Raw genomic sequence first — 19,392 nt, 5'->3', positions numbered from 1 at the left:
CAGGGCTGATTTCCTTCAGAATGGAGAGGTCTGATCTTCTTGCTGTCCATGGGACTCTCAAGAGTCTCCTCCAGCACCAGAATTCAAAAGCATCAATTCTTCGGCAACCAGCCTTCTTTATGGTCCAGCTCTCACTTCCATACATCACTACTGGGAAAACTAGAGCTTTAACTATACGGACCTTTGTTGGCAAGGTGATGTCTCTGCTTTTTAAGATGCTGTCTAGGTTTGCCATTGCTTTTCTCCTAAGAAGCACGCGTCTTTTAATTTCGTGACTGCTGTCACCATCTGCAGTGATCATGGAGCCCCTGAAATTGCACTCATGCGGGTGCCATCTATCCGAGGATGGGACGTGCGCGTAACGAAGGACAGCAACGGATCAAGGCGACCGGCCTGGATCTTTGGACCCTCCTGGTGGGGCGGGGCCAGGGACGCGGACTTTGCTATGGGGCGGAGCTCTGACTCCCCACACGGTCCGGGATACAGCTGACCGTGACGCGCATCTCTGCAAGCGGCCAGGGGTTCCGGCTCTGTTCTTGGCACGCCTTGGAGCGCAAGGGGCGGCAGGCGCGCAGCGTTGCGCACGGGTCCGCGGGAGAAAGAGGAAGGATCCGGGGCGCGTCTGGCTGCTGGGAACCTGCCTCCCGAGGAGGAGCAGGATCAGCGGCGTCCGCCTCTTCCTCCGACCAGCAGTGCGAGGAGCCGGCGATCGCGGGCGCAAGATGCGCGCCTAGGCTGCTGCTGCCGCCCCCTCCTCCTCCTCCCTTTTGCGCTCCGGGCGCAAGAAGCGCGCGATGGCCGCCGCGGAGGCGCTGGCGGGTCTGGCGCTGGCGCTGGGCCTCTACGCCTTGCTCTATTACAACTTCATCAAAGGGGCCACGTGCAAGAACGAGACCAGCCTGCGGGGCAAGACGGTGCTGATCACGGGTGAGAATCGCCCCCTGAAGACGGGGGGCAGCGTGGGGCAGTGGTTAGAGCGTCCGAAGAGGGTCTGCGGGAGCTCCCGCTTCGGGGTTTCCTGCTTCGGGACCCCAGGTTAAAAACGTCAGACGAGACTGAGCGCATCTCCCCGGCTGCGATCCTGCGCAGGCTGACTTAGAAGGAAGCTCCCTGGAGCGCCAGTGGGGCATGTTTCTCAGCAAACCTATTATAGGGTTGCACCGGTGACCTTTCTCCAGGTGTGCCTGCACTCCAGCCCACCCACCCCTCATGGTTCCTCAGCATTGGGAATGCTGGGAATTGTAGTCCAAGAGCATCTGGCAGAGGGCTCCAGAGCTTTATTCAGGTGGTGTGTGAAGTGTCTGAGGGTTTGTAGTGGAAGATGAGGGACAGCACATCCATAGCATTCAATATTGGTATGTATTATACTGCATTCTGAGTTCTCTTAAGAAGAGCCTTCAGCTGGATCAGACCAGGGACCCACTTAGTCCAGCAAGCCAGTGGCGTAGCGTGGGGGGTGCAGGGGGGGCCGGCCGCACCAGGCGCAACATTTGGGGTTAGGGGGCACAAATCCACGGGTTAGGGGGCACAAATCCACGGGTTAGGGGGCGCAAATCCACGGGTTAGGGGGCGCAAATTACTTGCCTTGCCCCGGGTGCTGATAACCCACGCTACGCCACTGCAGCAAGCAGATCCCTGAGCACAACCACCACTCTCCCCTCCTTCTGTTTCCAGCAACAGACATTCAGAAGCATGTACTGCCTCTGACCCCAAACTCTCTGGAAATCAAATTATAATGCAACAAAATGCAACGTGTAAGAAATAAAGGATATAGTGAAAATGCGGTTAAAACCATACAGCATCTAGCACAGCTCATTACTATTGCCAGAAAAATCGTTGTGCGGTCTGCCAAGACCCCCAGCGAATTAAACTTTCCCCTTGAACTTTTCCAGGTGGAAACACTGGGATTGGAAAGGCAACGGCTCTGGATCTGGCCCGGAGGGGAGCCCGCGTCATCCTGGCTTGCCGTGACAGAAGGCGAGGAGAATCTGCCGTCTATGACATCAGGAGGGTAAGCACTGGCCACCTGCCTCCTTCAAAAGGGCAGCCTTTATGATTCCATTTTAAAATAACTTCTCAAAGCAATTCCACTGTAAAAAGTGGCCTAATATATTCACTTCATAAAATGTATACCCCACGATTGTTAAAAAAACCAAAACACCCTCAAAGCGGTTTACAAAGAAAACTAAACCAATAAAATTGTTAAGAAAAACGTAACAATGTAAAACTTCAATAAAATAAAAATAAATAAGAGTAGACTGGGCAGGGGGACTCACATCAACTTTCCAAACCTCAGGGTAGGCTTGTCTAAACCAGTGTTTCCCAACCTTGGGTCTCCAGCTGTTTTTGGACTACAACTCCCATCATCCCTTGCTAGCAAGACCAATGGTCAGGGATGATGGGAATTGTAGTCCAACAGCAGCTGGAGACCCAAGGTTGGGAAACACTGGTCTAAACAATAGTATTTTTAGCAGGCACTGAAAAGAGTAGAGTGAAGGCACCTGCCTGATACCAGTCAGCAGGGAGTTCCAATGAATTCTGAACAGCTAACCCTTCCTTCCTTGGCTTTCCAGAAGAATTCAGCAACCTGGCACTCCAGATTTTTTGGACCTAGTTGACAAGAACCTGCTCGCCATCCGTAAAATAATCAGTCTCACACCAAGATGGGTTGCAGAAATCTGGCTGGCTCTGAGCTGCTGCAGCCAAACATTTTATTGTGTGCAGAAGAAAAGATACAAATTCAAGGAGAGAAACTTTGCCTCAGCTAGCAGATAAAGACAATGCCATACTCTCACACCAGGCCCACGTAGTCGATCAGGCTATGCTACGTGGACCTATCATGGGGCAGCATGCGCTGTCCACGCGTTGATCATGCTCCAAGCAATGCCTTTTGCTATGAAATCACCTTGCAATAATAAACTTTCGCCCATGCTCTTATGTGCAAACAACCATTTTTCCCACACCTAGTCTCCCATCAGCCTCAGCATCACACAGCTGTCTGGGGCTGATGGGAGTTGTAGTCCAGTGGATCTGGAAGGGCACCAGGTTAGAAAAGTCTACCCTAGTGGTATTATAACATTGGGGCAGGTGCATGGAGGATGTTTTCCCACCATGCACCATTCCCTGGAATAGGTGTAGGAGGTGCGTACTTTAAACACACCTCCTCGCCTGTTTTTTTCTGGGATGGGGGTGGTGGTGAACAAGCTCCATTGATCTGCTAATCTAATCCACTGATTTATGTATTTTGCATTTGTTTTTGGAATGTATTGCTTAATCTTTATGCTGTTCCCCACCATATCCCCCCCTTAATGTTGGCAGGAAAGTGGGAACAATGAAGTTCTCTTTATGAGCCTGGATTTGGCCAGCTTCACGTTAGTGAGAGCTTTTGCAGCGGCTTTCTTGAGATCTGAGCCCCGCCTTGACATTCTCATCAACAATGCAGGTGAGATTTGGGGAAGGGGCATAGCTGCTTTGCATGCAGAAGGGCCAAGGTTTTCAGTTCCCAGTGGCATCCCCAGGCAGGGCTGGGAATGTCCCCTGCCTGAAACTCTGGAGACTGAGAGGAAGTGGGCTGGGCTTTGTTGGTGCCAGCAGCAGCAGCGTTAGCGCTTGAGCGGCTGCCATTGTAAGCAGGCTCAATTTGGGCTTCGTTGCTGCCAGCCCCTCTCCAGAGCCCTTTCGCGCACTGCTCATCTCCCACCACCGCCAGCCCCTGCCGTTTGCAAGACACAGGTAAGCAGCCACCGGGGCTCGTCCGGTGCTGTGGAGAAGGGAGGGGAGAGTCATGGGGGGGCATGGCTTACCCGAGTAGAATGTGTCCTTTTATTTAAAATGCATCTCTGGGTTATTTGTGGGGCCTGCCTGGAGCTCTTGCATAGAATGCTGTGTCCTTTTATCTAAAATGCATCTCTATATTTTTCAAAATATAGTCTGGCCTCTCCGAGGTCTTAGGGACAGTGGACCAGCCCCCTGCTGAAAAAGTTTGCTGACCCCTGGGCTAGAACAATAAACTTATATGGACTATGCTTGCCTAAACAGGTGTGTCTTCAAGAGATAGTGATGGGGGCCTCTCATATTTCAACAGGGCTGGCGCCACCAGTGAAAAGGCCTGCCTCCGCGTTGCACCTGTTTAATCCAGCTTCGTGTTCCGGCAGGTGTCGGGTCTGGAAGCCGAAGTGAGGATGGCTTCAATTTGGTGTTCCAGGTGAATCACTTGAGCCATTTCCTTCTGACCCACCTCCTCCTGGAGCGGATGAAGCAGTGTGCGCCCAGCCGTGTGGTGGTGGTGGCTTCCAAAGCACATCAAACGGGGAAGATTGACTTTCAGAACATCCACAAGCCAGTGGATGGGCACTTGGCAGGGTTCCAATCGTACTGCAACAGCAAACTGGCCAATATATTGTACACCCAGGAGCTCGCCAATCGACTGGAAGGGACGAATGTTACCTGCTACGCGGTCCATCCGGGTGAGTGGCAGGTCCAGCTCTATTCCTCAACCTCTATAGTGGTGTCTGGTGCCCTTGGAGGGGCAGAAAGCAAGGAGCCCAACAATAGACAGAGCCAGAACCAGGGAAGGGCAGAGACAGAGTCAATTGCAGGTGGAGCCAACTCCTCCTAGTTCTGTCCCCATCCTCATCCTTATCCCTGCAGAGATTTACAAGGGGCAACACTGAGACTGTGGAAGAGAAGGAAGCTGATGGGCTTCCTTTGGTCCTCTAGATGTTATTAGACTCCAGCTCCCATTTTTCCTGACTGTTGACTGTTCTGTTCTGCAAAAAGGGGCATCTGGTTGGCCACAGTGGAAAAGTGGATACTAAATTAGATGGACCCCCTTTGAAGTCTGGTCCATCAGTTGGGCTCTCTTCTTATTCTATCCAGTTCTGGCAACTGATGTTTTCCTATCTTTCTGCTTTCAGGGCTTGTTAAATCAGATATTTTCCGTCACATTTCGGTTTGGCTGAAGCCTCTTTTCCTCCCCATCTGCTGGCTCTTCTTCCAAGACACAACCAATGGAGCTCAGACGTCCATCTACTGTGCCACTGAGGAAGGCATTGAGAAGTACAGCGGGCGCTATTTTGCCAATTGCAGGCTGTATGACCCCAAGCCACATGCCCGGGATGACGCCGTGGCCAAGAAACTTTGGGAAGTCAGCGAGAGGATGGTGGGGCTGGCGAACTAGGCTGCGGAGTAGATCAGGAGTAGATAAGGAGAGAGGAGAGTAGCTTAGAAGGAAGATTCACAAATGCAGAACACACAAAGATCAAGTCTAATGCATTCCTAAAGGTTAAATGCAATTAAAGTGAAACACTGAAATGTTATTAAAATAATAAAAATGTACACCTGGAGTCTCCAATTCCTCTATCAAAGGGACCTTGGGGTCATCCAGTCCAAACCCCCGCAATGCAGAACTCTCAGCTCAATTCTTTCATTTTTATCAGAGCAGCTGATTGTGGCAGAAGCTGAAATGTTAAAAATGAAACTTGATTTAGGTACATATTACTTCACTCCCCACAATGTTTATATGCCACCTGACTAAACCACCAGAAAAAGAACAAAACTGCAAAATTATCAGTGAAATCTTTTTTAGAACCTAAAACAATATTAGTAATAATAAAAACAGATGGCAGCTTGTTTGTGTGTCTGGATAGGCTTTCCCAGACAGAAATGTCTTTAGCCCAGACTTTAAAAAAAGAGCAAAGGCGGCTGGAGTCCAAATTATAGGAGCTCCCACATTAAAATACACTTTTCTTAGCAATGGGGGAAAAGCATGAAGTGGCAGATGTAATTTTGAGGCCAGCTGGGCAAGACTGGAGTGGCTGAGGGGGCAACTATGTTGGGCTGGGGGGGGGTCTCAAGGATGGTCTTTTGAAAAAACGGAGGCAGAAAAACTGTTGCTAATCACAGAATAAATATATGCAGGGAGAGAGGAGACAAATGGGAAGATGCCCTTAAAAGACAAGGAGGACCATTCAGATGTAGGATGTTAGGACCTGCCTTGATTCTGCAATGGCAAGCTGTTTTTAAAACTGTTTTTATATTATATTTTAAATGTACCCAACCCTGGGACCTTGGGGTGAAGGGCTACTAACAAGAATCAACAAGAATGATATTTACCATCATTGACTGATTGATTGATTGATTGATTGATTGTACCCCACCTGGGACCTGGAGTGTGTGGTGTGCTAATAACAACAACAACAATAATAAATTATATTTTTATTTATTGTGCCCCGTCCGGATAGTAATTTTTTTTTCGAGTTCTGAGGGTTTTGTTTATTTATACACTGCCCTTCTCTGCAGGAGGATCTCGTGCGAAAACGCGGAAAAAAAATAACATAATAACGAAAACAAAGGGCGCGTGTTCTGAGGAAGATGGGAGGGGTGCACTTTATTCTATCCTTTCCTTTCCCCGCCCCCCTCACACTTTCCTCCTCCGCCCAAAATGGCGGCCTGAGGCGAAGGCGGAGGAGGCGGCGGCGGCCTCTTCCTCCTCCCTCCGCTCCCCTTTCCCGCTCTTTCCTTTTCCCGCCCACGCTCTCCCTCTCTCCCCCCCCGCCTCGGACGCGCTTCCTGTGGGCGGAGCCTTCAGGGGGCGGGGGAGGAGCCGAGGAAGGAGGCGGTGCCGCTCCTCCCGAAGATTCCCCCCGACCCGTTAATCGGGCGGAGCGCAGTGCGCGTGCGCCGTGGTGGTGGTGGTCGGTGGGAGGGGGCGGGCTGCTGCTTGGCGTTGGCTGGGTCGAGTCGCCATGGGCAACTGCCACACGGTGGGGCCCAACGAGGCCCTCGTCGTGTCAGGTAAGGAGACCAAGTGGGGGAGCGTGAGGGGGGGGGCTTGTATTCCTCAAGGGGGGGAGGGACGCTGAGGCCCCCCCTCCCTCCCTCCGCAGCTCGTCGTCTGCCTTGAAGGTCTGCCTCGCCCTCTTCTTCCTCCTTCCTGCTGTTCTCCTTCCTCCTTCCCTCCCGGGGGGGGGGTCTTCCTCCTTGAATTGGGTGAGGCCTGGGGGGGGCTTTATCCCTCCCCTCTGTGGGGACACATGTAGGACACACACACAGACACACACACACACGTGTATGCCTGCATGCACACAGCGCTCTCTGACACGGGAGCGGACAGGTACGCAGAGATTTCTCTTGCACAAGCACACACGCGCATCCATCCCAGGCACACGGAGAGCTCCCTGTTACACAAACGGCACAGCATGTACAAATGCGCAGGTGTCTCTCGCACGGAGAGGGCACGCGCACTTAGATTTTTCCCAAGCCTGCACACGGATGGGTAGACGGCACACACGGATCTCTCGCGCCAACAGGACAGCACGCGTTTACATAGAGATTTCTCTTATGCACCCGCCTACAGAACACACGCAGAGATTGCTTATGCAAACAACATAGCGCCCATACACACAGAGCTCTCTCTTACGCCTGCACACACATTACAAACACATCTTTCTTACAGACATACACTGATATCTCTCTTACACGTATTGCACACATTCACAGATATATATATCTTGCACATATAGGTATATAACATCTCTCCTGTGCACATTTATTTATATCATATATATTCTATGTATGCAGCCACAGAAAGTGTTATTTACATATACAAAGATATATACATTATGTACATACACATGTTCATAAACACAAAAGTATCCAGAGATCTCTTTTAACACAGGGAAACACCATTTGTGGCATTTATATACCGCCTAATATGGAGAAGAAGAAAAAACAACCCACAACCTACACAAAAGTCTTGTTTGTGGCACCTTAAAGACCAACAACTCTTATTATGGCATAAGATTATTTGTTGGTTTTGCTGCAACAAAAATGAACACAGCCTGTGTCTCTGGAAAACATGCACACATATTTTCCCTGCCACTTGGTCTCTGTCTTTAAAAAAGTGTACAGTTCTTTAGAAATTTGAAATTAGCATTAATATTAATAATATCACACACACAACCCACCTTGTACAGCACCGAGCTCCCCATAAGGCCTTGGGTTTTTGTTTATGAATAATAATCACAACAGTGACACAATGTGTCCCATGGGGTCTGTAGCGCTTGGACTGAGCATTAGCTGGTTTGCATTCAGGTAAGCTCCCATCCGCTCCTGACACAAACTGCAAAATTAGTTAGGGATCCATTTCTCAGTGATTTGAACTTCTCTTAAGAAAATGGTGCTGAATGCTTCCTGTTTTCATCTGAGGCATATTAAAGTGGGCAGGTGCTTTTGCTTGATGGGAAACAGTTTATGAAAATGCAACTTAGATTGATTGTATTTGTGCATCTCCTGAAATGTTTTCTTCCTGGTTCATGAGGATCCTGCAACCCACTTACCATTTTCCATAACTGTGGTTTGGTATGATATTACAGTTAATAGGGTGGGGGTGCCTCTGAATGTGTTCTCTGCCAAGTAGCTGAGCTTTACAGGAACACATTTCCAAGGCAAAATACGTGATTTGTAGCCCAGTAAGTTATTTTCAGGAAAAAGAAGGTGTGAGCTGCTGTGATTACAATTGGAAGAGGCCAGTTCAGCTCGTAAAAGCAGTCAGGGTGGTGTGTGTGTGTGTGTTGGTGGGAGCCTCCACCTCCCTTGAGAGCCTCCATTCTCCCTTTTATTACTGTCTCAGTGTAGCCAAAGCTACTGCAGTAGATGGAAAATCATTCTGGGGAAAACATAGCGCTCTTAATAACCACCACACCCTCCTGCTTTTTTCTGTTTGGGAAGGAAATGGCCTCGAGTGGTCTGGAAAGAAAATATGGACTATAACATGAACATGGGCAGAGTGTGTCTTCTATGAACCATGGCTGTGCAGGTTAATCCTGTTACAAACATGGAATAACAGAATTGTGGAGTTGGAAGGGACCCCGAGGGTCATCTAGTCCAACCCCTTGCAATGCAAGAATCAGAGCTAAAGAATCCCTGGCAGATGGCCATTCAGCCTCTGCAGATGAGGATCTGCCTACTGAGTCAAGCCACTAATCCTCTGCCTAGTGTTGTCTACTCTGACTGGCAGCGGCTCCTCCAGGGTCTTGGGCAGCTGCGGATCTTCCACTCTCTCTGCTCCCTGGTATGTTTTTAACTGGAGAATCAGGGGATTGAACCCGGGACCTTCTCCAGGCAAAGCAGGTGCTCTACTGCTGAGCTACTGTCCTTCCTTGCCTGCTTGGAAGTTCTGATAGGCAGGGAGAACCCCACCCCTGCTTAGACTTTGGATGGGAACAGTGTGGAAATACACCAGCATTAGCTTTTAGCATTTTATATACCATGTTCCAGAGCACTCAAACCACATGTATGTAGTCCTTGTAATCCTCCCAACAGCTCTGTAACGTAGAGCAGTACAATTCTCCCAAATTGTAGACGTGGGGACTGAGAGTCGAGTAGCTGCTCTGTGAGTTCATGACCCAGAGGCTTCCCTCATTTCACATATGCCCGCAGAGCGTCAACTTCCCACTGGTAGCCTCTTTCACATGGAAAATAAAACCTTAGGCTGTACAAATACCTGTTTAATTTGATGCTTTACAATTGCACTCCTCTTAAACTTCATTACACCTGAAGGAGCGTCTCCACCCCCATCATTCAGCCTGGACACTGAGGTCCAACTCCAAGGGCCTTCTAACAGTTCCCTCCCTGCAAGGAGTGAAGTTGCAGGGAACCAGGCAGAGGGGCTTCTCGGAAGTGGCATCTACCCTGTGGAACGCCCTCCCGTCAAATGCAGAGGAGCTAAAGAACTACACAACTTTTAGAAGACATCTGAAGGCAACCCTGCATCAGGAAGTTTTCAATGTTTGACATTTTGTTATCTTTTTATATGTGCTGGAAGCTGCCCAGGTTGGTTGGGAAACCCAGCTAGATAATAAAATTAGTATTTGTTTAAATTATTATTATTAGCTGGTATTTTCCAGCGTAGGAGTAACAAGGCTAACCCCAGTTATCTTGTGCGAATTTGTACAGGACTACTAGCATACATTTGTGTTGTCTGCATGCTACCAGCCCTCAAGAGACATGATCAGTCCTGGATTTCCCCCTCCTCCTCCCCCAGTCTTGTGGCAGGCAGGCAGGCTGTGCTCGCAAGCTGTGTTGCCAGCCTGCCCTTGATAGGAGAAAATGGTGATCCAAGGGTCTATGGTGTTACTGGACAGCATTTCCCATCTGCTTTCTGGGCACTTTTTGAAATGGGAAGCATTCTTAGCACTGCAGGATTGGTCCGTGTCCAGCAGCAGATGAATGCAGGCTGTGTTCCTGTGCGTGTCAGGAGGCCTGGAGCCTTGCGAGCAGAAGACTTAATCAAATCGAAACCCCTGAACCTTCTTCCAGTGCCAGAGTCATCCCACCCTGCCCTCTCTCTGCAATGAGGACATGAAGTAATCAACATGCCTCTGATTTGAGTAACCACATCCTGGCGCTCCGTATCTTGGATAAGGCCCCATGACTCCGCTATGGGAGTCCTGTGGCTTCCGGCCAGGGCTGGGCCCCAGCACCTCTTCCTCAAGAAATCCAATGGTATAACCAATGAATATAAAAAACTCACACCTAACTAGCAAGTGGCGCCAGGAGAACCGTTACCAGGGAAAGATTTCTGGAGGATTTTTGCTTGTTTAAATCCTACTGCAAAGCATCATAATCAGGGTGAGAGGTGCTGACAAGGTACTAACTAACCTATTAGGATGGAATAATTGCTTCCTTCTGTGACAGGAATGGCTTCCCCAGCAAGTTTTTGTGGCAGGCTGGACTAGGTTTAAACTGAGGCCCCCTTACTAATCTGCAGCCCACCTGTGGCATGAAGTCTTGGAGTGGAGTGTGTGTGTGTGTGTCCAGCATTTTCCGATGTTTGCAGGGAATGTCGAGCCCCCGAGACACGTCCATGATAACCTGGCAGCTGGACTGTTCATGCTGCCTTGTTCTATTTTAACTCCCAAGCAAACAATCCCGTGTTTGCTTTGCTGCTTTTGTTGAGGTGTGGGTTGTACCTCTGCTGGTGGCTTCGGGGACTGTTTGCCAAAATTGCTGGCTAGTTTGGCACACCAGCTTGCAGTTGCCCTGAGATGCAGCATGATCACTGCCTGTCTTATTTCTCCGTCTAAATGAGATTAGATGGATGAACCCGTGACCCACTTTGCGCCTGTGCAGGCAGCCTGTTGCAAAAATTCCCGTTAGCTTGTTAGGAAGGGCAGGCCGTTGTGCAACAGCCTTTCTCTGGAGAGAGGTGGGCTCCTTTCCAACAGCTGCTATCTTTTCGGGAATCAGGATTCCTTTTGCCAAGACTTAGCAGCAGAGAGGGAGGAGCAGCCTCTGTTTTGCTCTGCTTCCCTTCTCCCCCTCCAAACCCTTGTTTGGGAGAGCTCTCTAGGTGGGGGGGGGGCAGAACCTTCCTCTCCAAGCCCTGCTCTGCTTCCTTTACATGTCAAGCTGCATGTAATTAGGAGATGTAGTATTTTCAACCCAGGAGGTGAAACCCTTGCTGCTGCACCAAGCGAGTATGCTTTGTTCTTTCCAGCAGCTGTTCAGGTACCTCTGGAAGATCACAAGCGGGTCACCCCCCTCCTCTCTTGTGTAGCCCCAGATTCCACCACTGTGCCAATTTAGTATGAGTAGGTTTACAACTAAGCCTTTACTGTCACCCTGTTTGAGAAGAGTTTTCAAAGTTGCATTTCGTAATAAGGCCTAGGGCTGGGCGATATCTGACCAGCTAAACATCGCAATACTGTATACGAGATATATCACAAAGTATAAATATATATATATATGTACAGTTTTGTAATACAGGAAAATGTGTACAAATACTATAAAGTGGATAAGGGAAACAGAGTTAAATACATTGCAAAACAAAACAATACAAAAGAGAAGGATATAAGAAGGACCCCATAAGCTCGTAATAAAGAAAAATGTACGTGGTCTCAAGTGTTTCATCGTATGTGAGAGTCACAGTCACAGTCATAGTTCTCCTGTGAAAATTCACAGATTTAAAGCTATATTTTAAAAAAATAATCCAGAATGTCTTTCCCTAAGGAAGTTAGTCGACATTCTGTGAATGTGGACCTTGCTGTGCTTGTGTGTGACTCTTTAAAAAACAAACAGAGAGCGAGCTGCAAAGTCCTTTTAAATTTATACAAATAGCAGTAGAGAAAGAGAGAAAAAGAGAGAGAGCCTCATCAGTGCTCCAAAATGGCAAAGGAACTGGGATGATCTGCTCATAGTGGTCCCTTGGTCCCCAGGGGAGGGTTCCTGAGCTCTGGGCACAGTACTGCGCCTAAGATTTCAGGTTAAAACTGTGGAGTGGAAGGAAAGGAGGACCTTTTTCTGCCTCCCCACTTCCAGCTACTCTCTGAAGACTGGAAAAGAGACCCACTTAAGAATATTAGGGGGGTGGGCAGGGGAAGGACTAGACCATGTGAAAAATGAACAAAATATTTTAGCTGCAGTTCATTCATTTTCAACTTTGTATTCTTGTTATTAAAAAGTACACCTAGACATTCCGTTGTTGCGCCCATAACCTCGGTTTAAGGTGCCATCTAGCTCCTCACTTTCATATCTCCGTTTCTAACGTTGTCTCCCAGGATCTCGCCTGCTGGCTGCACTTTTCCTTCCATCTGAGCAAATCTGATTACACAGCCAGCAGGGACCTCCCTGAGGCAGAATGAGGAAAACAGCAGCGGGTGTGGCTGGCCGGCCTTTCTCAGTGCCAGTCCTCCTTTCCTCTCCACCTCCCTCCCCTCCCCAAAATACCATCATCATTTGCTACTACACTCCCCCTGCAATATTTTCTACTTTGGGGTGGAGGAATAACCAGTCCACCTGAATTCTGGCTGCTTTCGCCTTCTGAACTAGCCACCACCCCCTGCTTCTGAGATAAAGTTCTTGCCTGCAGGGCTGCATTTGGCAGTGGAGGTTTGTTTTTTTTTTTTTTTTTGCAAGCCAAAGGGAGCTCCAGAGTGGTGGGTGCTGAAGGAAAGTGGCTGGTTAATGAGCAACAGAGGAAGCTGCCCTCCCTTGAGTCAGACCTTTGGCCCACCTACCTCAGTGTTGTCTACACTGGCTGGCAGCAGTGGCTCTCCAAGGTTCCGGGCAGGGTCCATTCCCAACCCTGCCTGGAGATGTCACCGGGGATTGAACCTTGGAGCTTCTGCAGGTGCTCTGCCGCTGAGCTGCACAAGCCATTCCCCTAAAGTAAGGCTCCAGTCCTCATGTTTCTGAGTAGCTCTTGAGCTAGGCCATGCGTCGCTCTCGCTCACTATAGCCTACACTGACTAGCAGCAGCTCTCCAGGGTTTCAGACATGGGGTCTCCTTCCTGGAGATGCCACTGGGGATTGAACCTGGCACCTCTCTCATGCACCGCAGGCGCCCTGCCACCAACATCTTGGAGGCCCAGTGGAGTTTTTGGATTTTTCTCAGGGATTTGGAAAGTTCTAGGTCCCCTTTCACGGGACGTGTGTGATGCTGTGGGTTAAACCACAGAGCCTAGGACTTGCCGATCAGAAGGTTGGTGATTCAAATCCCCGCGACAGAATGAGCTCCCATTGCTCGGTCCCTGCTCCTGCCATCCTAGCCGTTCGAAAGCACATCAAAGTTCAAGTAGATAAATAGGTACCACACCGGTGGGAAGGTAAACGGCATTTCTGTGCGCTGCTCTGGTTCGCCAGAAGCGGCTTAGTCCTGCTGGCCACATGACCCGGAAGCTGTACGCCGGCTCCCTCGGCCAATAAAGCGAGATGAGCGCCGCAACCCCAGAGTCGGCCATGACTGGACCTCATGGTCAGGGATCCCTTTACCTTTACCTTTAGGTCCCCTTTACTAGATACTGCAGTCCCTGAGAGCGGGCAGACTTGCTTTGGAACCACTGGTTCTTCCAGGCCCCTTCTGTTTCCACAGTGGGTTATTGGCATTCAGACTCTTAAAGCACCCAGGTGCCTCGCCATCTCCCACAGGTGCTTCTGGGCCGAATCCTCCGGGATAATTCTGGGCTCCCCGTTGAGGGGTGTGTTAATGCCAAACAGCTCTGAAGGGACAGGGTGTTCACTGTTTGCCGTTGGTTTCCTGGCTTGTTCTGAATATATTTTATTTTGGTTTTCCTCTGAGAGACGACTGCAGTCAATCTGAACGATTGGGCAGAATTGATTCACAAAGGCGTTCAAGGAGTTGGAGATTTGACGGAAGTGCAGGAGTGGAAAGGCGGGGGGGGGGGATACAATATTCGTTTTCCAAACAAACGACCTAATAAAAGCTCCTTCTGGGCCGGGTAGGGACCGGAATGCTTCCTTCCTCCTCTGCTTCCAAAATCTTCCTGAGCTGTGGGGGGCCGTCTGCTGAGGGCGGTGTGCTGCAAAACACAGTTGGCAGAGCCCTGAGGTTGAGAAAGTCACAGGCGTGGGTCACGCGCAGAGGAATGGGAACTGGCCCAGTTCCCTGCCTTCCTGCCAGAGGAGGAGGAGGAGAGCTTCTGAATGGCTCTGCACCAATTCAGTCATAGGTGATCTCTTGGCTCCCTCTCCTGATTTAATCTTTCCTGCACAGCTGCAGCAGGAAATTGCACTGGGCCTGGATGGGAGTGTGTGTGATAGAGGGGGGAGTGTCCTATGGTGCCAGCCCCCACCTGCTCCTGTTTCTTATCCATTAAGCTGCATGTGGCTATTTCTGAAGTTCTGAGAACTTGCTTTTTAATTTATTTATTTTTAAAAAAGTGGAAAGCAAGCGTCTCCTACGGCTGCCGAGACAATGAGAAAATTAAGGGCAGTTGTAGGCAGTTGTGCAACCCCCAACAGAGAAGTTTAAAGTTAAAAAAAAGAAATGAAATTTATCTGGATGACTCTTAAAGAAAACATCATTAGATCCCTTAGATCTATCCAATTACCGCCCGGTTTCCAATCTTCCATTCCTGGGTAAGGTGACTGAGAGAGCGGTTGCTGAACAGCTTGGTAGGTTTCTGGATGAAACATCGGCCCTGGATCCATTCCAGTCCGGCTTCCGCGCTGGTCATGGGACTGAGACGGCTCTGGTCGCCCTAACAGATGATCTCCGCAGGCAGCTGGATCGAGGCGGGTCGGGGCTGCTGATTCTTCTAGATCTGTCAGCAGCTTTCGACATGGTCGATCACGAACTCCTGGACCACCGCCTTGCCGACGTGGGGATCCAGGGCACAGTCCTTCAATGGCTGCGCTCGTTTCTCTCTGGTCGGGGACAGAGGGTGGCGCTTGGGGGGGAATTGTCATCACGCCACTCCTTGGTGTGTGGAGTGCCTCAGGGTGCGATTCTCTCCCCGATGCTTTTTAACATCTTTATGCGCCCCCTCGCCCAGCTTGTCCGGAGTTTTGGGCTGGGCTGCCATCAGTATGCTGATGACACCCAACTCTATCTGTTGGTGGATGGCCATCCTGACTCGGCCCCAGACACACTGATCAGATGCTTGGAAGCTGTGGCTGGATGGTTACGTGGGAGCCGGTTGAAGTTAAATCCTTCGAAGACAGAGGTCCTCTGGCTGGGACGGGACGATATGGGATTGAGGGGGCAACTCCCATCTCTTGCGGGGGTGCAATTAGTGCCAGCACCGTCTGTTAAGAGTTTGGGTGTAATCTTCGATACCTCCCTCTCCATGGAGGCGCAGATTGCAGCTATTACAAAGGCGGCAATTTTTCATGTCCGCCAAGCTAAGCAGTTGGCTCCTTATCTCTCTCGCCCTGACCTAGCCACTGTGATCCACGCGACGCTCACCTCCTGACTGGATTATTGTAACTCGCTCTACGTGGGGCTGCCCTTGAGACTGACCCAAAAACTCCAGCGGGTGCAGAATGCCGCAGCGAGACTCCTTACAGGGTCTTCGCTGCGAGATCACATTCATCCGGTGCTATACCAGCTGCACTGGCTCCCGGTGGAGTACAGGATCAGGTTTAAGGTGCTGGTTTTAACCTTCAAAGCCCTATACGGCCTAGGACCCTCGTACCTACGGGACCGCCTCTCCTGGTATGCCCCACAGAGGAACTTACGGTCTTCAAATAAAAACATCTTGAAGGTCCCAGGAAACAGAGAGGTTAGGCTGGCCTCAACTAGAGCCAGGGCTTTTTCGGCTGCGGCTCCAACCTGGTGGAATGCTCTGTCACAAGAGACAAGAGCCCTGCAGGACTTGACATCTTTCTGCAGGGCCTGCAAGACAGAGCTGTTCCGCCAGGCCTTTGGTCAGGGCGCAGCCTGACTCCCTCCTTTGGCAATCTTTACAAAACTTTAGTTTATGGTTGCCATCAATTTTGATTTTAATTAATTTTTATAATGTTTTTATAATGTTGCACTACTTTAGTGTTGTTAGCCGCCCTGAGCCCGGCTTCGGCTGGGGAGGGTGGGATATAAATAAAATTTATTATTATTATTATTATTATTATTATTATTATTATTATTATTATTTGTCTGTGAGAAACTCATGCTGTACCATTTTCTAAGTGGCCACACACCGACTGCTTAATTATCTGTGCCCCAGAGGCTCCTGGAGGCCAGCCTTTATAACTGGGATGGCTCCTCTCTCTTTGGATGATGGAGACAACAGTTGCCCCCCTCCAATCTACAGGGAGAATTCCACAAGAATTCTCAAATATTATAGAAAGAGGCTCTGAGATTATACCTGCCCGCTCCTTTAGTATCATTAGGTGCAGCTCCTCAGGCCCTGGAGATTTGAATTCATTTAAAGTAGCTAGGTGTTCCCTCACTACCTATTTTCCTATCATGGGCTGCAGCTCCCTCCTTCCATTGTTTATCCTATTATCCCCAGGTTGGGCACTGCTTTCCTTTTGGGTGTAGACAGGGGCAAAGTAGGTGTTGAACTGTTCCACCTTCACCCAATAGCTTTTTTCCATTTTCTGCATGCAGAGGAGCTACCGCTTGCTTGTTGTTCCTCTTGTTTCAGACATAGCTAATGAAACCTTTCGTTATTATTTTCAGCCTCTCTTGCAAGCATGAGCTCATTCTGAGCCTTGGCTGCCTGACCTTCTCCCTGCAACTGTTGGCTACTCATGTATACTCTTCCTTTGCAATTATATTTTATTGAATTATGCCTAGCAGAGAGGAAGTAGATAGAGAAGAGCTTTTCTCCCTTATAAGACTGGAACCTGTGGGCATCCCATGAAGCTGAATGTTGAAAGATTCAGGACAGAGAAAAGAAAGGGCTTCTTCACACAGCACGTAGTTCAACTGTGAAAAACAATGTTTTCCACAAACTAGGATGACTTTAAAAGGTGGATGGACAGATCCATGGAGGAGAGGGCTGGATGGCTGTTAGCCATGAGTGCCCTGTCTCCACAATTGGAGACTGCAGTGCTTCTGAATATCAGTTGTTGGAAACTGCAGGAGGGGAGAGAACTCTGGTGCTCGTGTCATAGAATCATAGTTGGAAGGAACACCAGAGGTCATCTAGTCCAACCCCTTGCAATGCAGGAATCATAGCTAAAGCATTCCTGATAGATGACCCTCCAACCTGTGTTCAAAAACCTCCAGTGAAGGAGAGTCCACCACCTTCCATGGACCAATTGGACTGGCTTCTGAAAAGGCGGCTTCCTATTTTCCTAATTAAACCACTCCTTTATTTATGATCATGTGGACTAGAATCTTAAGACAGCAAGGGAGAGGGCTCTGGTGTGCTCAAGTCCTGCTTGCGGACTTCCCACCGGGGCATCTCTTTGGACCACTGTGAGGACAGGATCCTGGACTAGCGGGTCCATTGGCCTGAGCTCTCAAGCTCTCCTTACGCCCTTTTCGATTTACAAAGAATGAGATGCTTACAATCTGGAAATGCAGGCAGATGGAAGGGAACAGAAATGGAGGCAGGGTTTAAACAGGCAAGCGGGTCTGCTGCAGTTTGACATATCTGGGCTCTGCTGCCATCATATTGGGCATACCATTGCCTTTAGCTTTTCACTGCTTTGCTGGTTGCCCTGGAAAGGCCTCCCCTTTGGAACGGTGGGCATCCTTCGGAGCTTTATAGACGAAATAAAGCGCCCGTTCCCAACCCCTCTCTCTGCTTCCTCTGCAGGTGGTTGCTGTGGGTCGGACGAGAAGCAGTATGTCTACGGCGGCTGGGCCTGGGCCTGGTGGTGCATCTCTGACACGCAGAGGTAAGGAGGGGAGCACCCTCATTGCTGGGGGAGGGGGGCAGGCGGCTTTGTGTCAAGGCCCAGCTAGATGTGACTGTGCTGCTTTCCCACATGCTCCTGTATCAAGTGGCTCCTCGTGACTCCCGAAGACCCCCATCTTCTGAGGGCTCCCCTCCCTCTAAGTTGAGTTGCTGCAGGGTGAAGGGCGAGGTAGCGTCCCCTTGGTTAAAGCTGGCCAGGCGACAGGGTGATAATATTTGGGGAAGGCCCATAGCTCAGCGGTGGAGCATACGCTTTGCAGACAACGGGTCCCAGGTTCAGTTCTGGGGAACTCCAGGTAGGAATGGGACAGACGCTCTGCCTGAAACCTTGAAGAGTCTACCGGTCAGTGTAGACAATACTGAACTAGATGGACCAGTTGTCTCACTCAGTATAAGGCATCTTCCTGCGTATCGTTCTCCGCTGCAGGGGGAACAAACACTGTTCTCCCTTCCAATGCCCTTCTGTCACTTCTGAATACCAGCTGCAGGAAGCAGCAGGAGGGGAGAGTGTTCTTGCACCTGGAGTTCTGCTTGTGGGTTGGCCCCTGTGAAAACAAGATGCTGTTCTAGATGGGCCATGGGCCTGATCCCGCAGGACTCTTCTTATGCCCATCTGCTGCCTGAAGCAGCCGCTTCTCTCTTCCCAACGAGGAATGGTGAAAAGCCTCTGGAGCAACTGATTTCAGGCAGAGAGGTTCAGAACCTTTATGCAAACACTTTTTGCTGTTAAACTAATAGCCCCCTTCCAACCCCCCCCTTTACTGTGAAAGGGGCAGCATTGGGATGGATGGTCTGTTGCCTCTGGTCAACTGTGCCTTTAGTCACACGTCTTCAGGGGCACTTTGGTCTTAATGATAAAAGTAATGAATGGGAGACCTCATATCTATTCTGGGAACATGTATAGGGACCTACGATGTCCAAACTCAGCTGGAAAGGATTTATTTCATACACACTGAGGCCTGCAACCCCCAGAACTTTTCCCCAGCGATCCACTCCATTATGGTAGTTGGGCATCTTGCTAATATTTTAAAGCTTGCCACATTTGAGGCACATTCACCCTGCAGCAGATCTGAGCGCTGATTTGCTGTCATGGTTCCTTTCCTTCTCCCGCCACCACCCGATAAGCCAGGAAATTGATTTGTTAGGTAGTTTGCATCACAGAGCTGCCATTTCTTGGATCCATTTCCTGTAGACCATTTTGGCAAAAAAAGAAAACTGTCCTTGAGACCAGCTTAAATTTGTAACCTTGACATGATTCAAATGCCCCCCAAACCGCAAG

At 49.6% G+C, this 19,392-nt stretch overlaps 2 protein-coding genes across 4 annotated transcripts in view; both read left to right on the top strand.

The window, feature by feature from the left end:
- The first annotated feature begins 167 nt into the window (after positions 1-167).
- DHRS13 (dehydrogenase/reductase 13) lies at positions 168-6,228 on the top strand. The gene is made up of 5 exons (XM_079955841.1): positions 168-927; positions 1,893-2,011; positions 3,319-3,442; positions 4,155-4,466; positions 4,917-6,228. Exons 1-5 carry the CDS (start codon positions 795-797, stop codon positions 5,177-5,179), a joined length of 951 nt encoding a protein of 316 aa, XP_079811967.1. The 5' UTR covers positions 168-794; the 3' UTR covers positions 5,180-6,228.
- A 409-nt stretch (positions 6,229-6,637) lies between these two features.
- The window catches only part of FLOT2 (flotillin 2), a 30,024-nt gene continuing 17,269 nt past the window's right edge, over positions 6,638-19,392 (top strand). For all 3 annotated transcript variants that reach the window (XM_079955760.1, XM_079955762.1, XM_079955761.1), the window contains exons 1-2: positions 6,638-6,795; positions 18,012-18,093. In XM_079955760.1, coding sequence (XP_079811886.1) covers positions 6,747-6,795; positions 18,012-18,093 — 131 coding nt within the window. In that variant the 5' untranslated portion in view covers positions 6,638-6,746. The remainder of the gene's footprint in view (positions 6,796-18,011; positions 18,094-19,392) is intronic.

The sequence above is a fragment of the Podarcis cretensis genome, assembly GCF_951804945.1.
Source record: "Podarcis cretensis genome assembly, chromosome: 15".
Classification (NCBI taxonomy): Eukaryota; Metazoa; Chordata; class Lepidosauria; order Squamata; family Lacertidae; genus Podarcis; species Podarcis cretensis.
The sequence above is the reverse complement of the archived record's forward strand: the minus strand, read 5'-3'. Positions and strand labels throughout refer to the sequence as shown.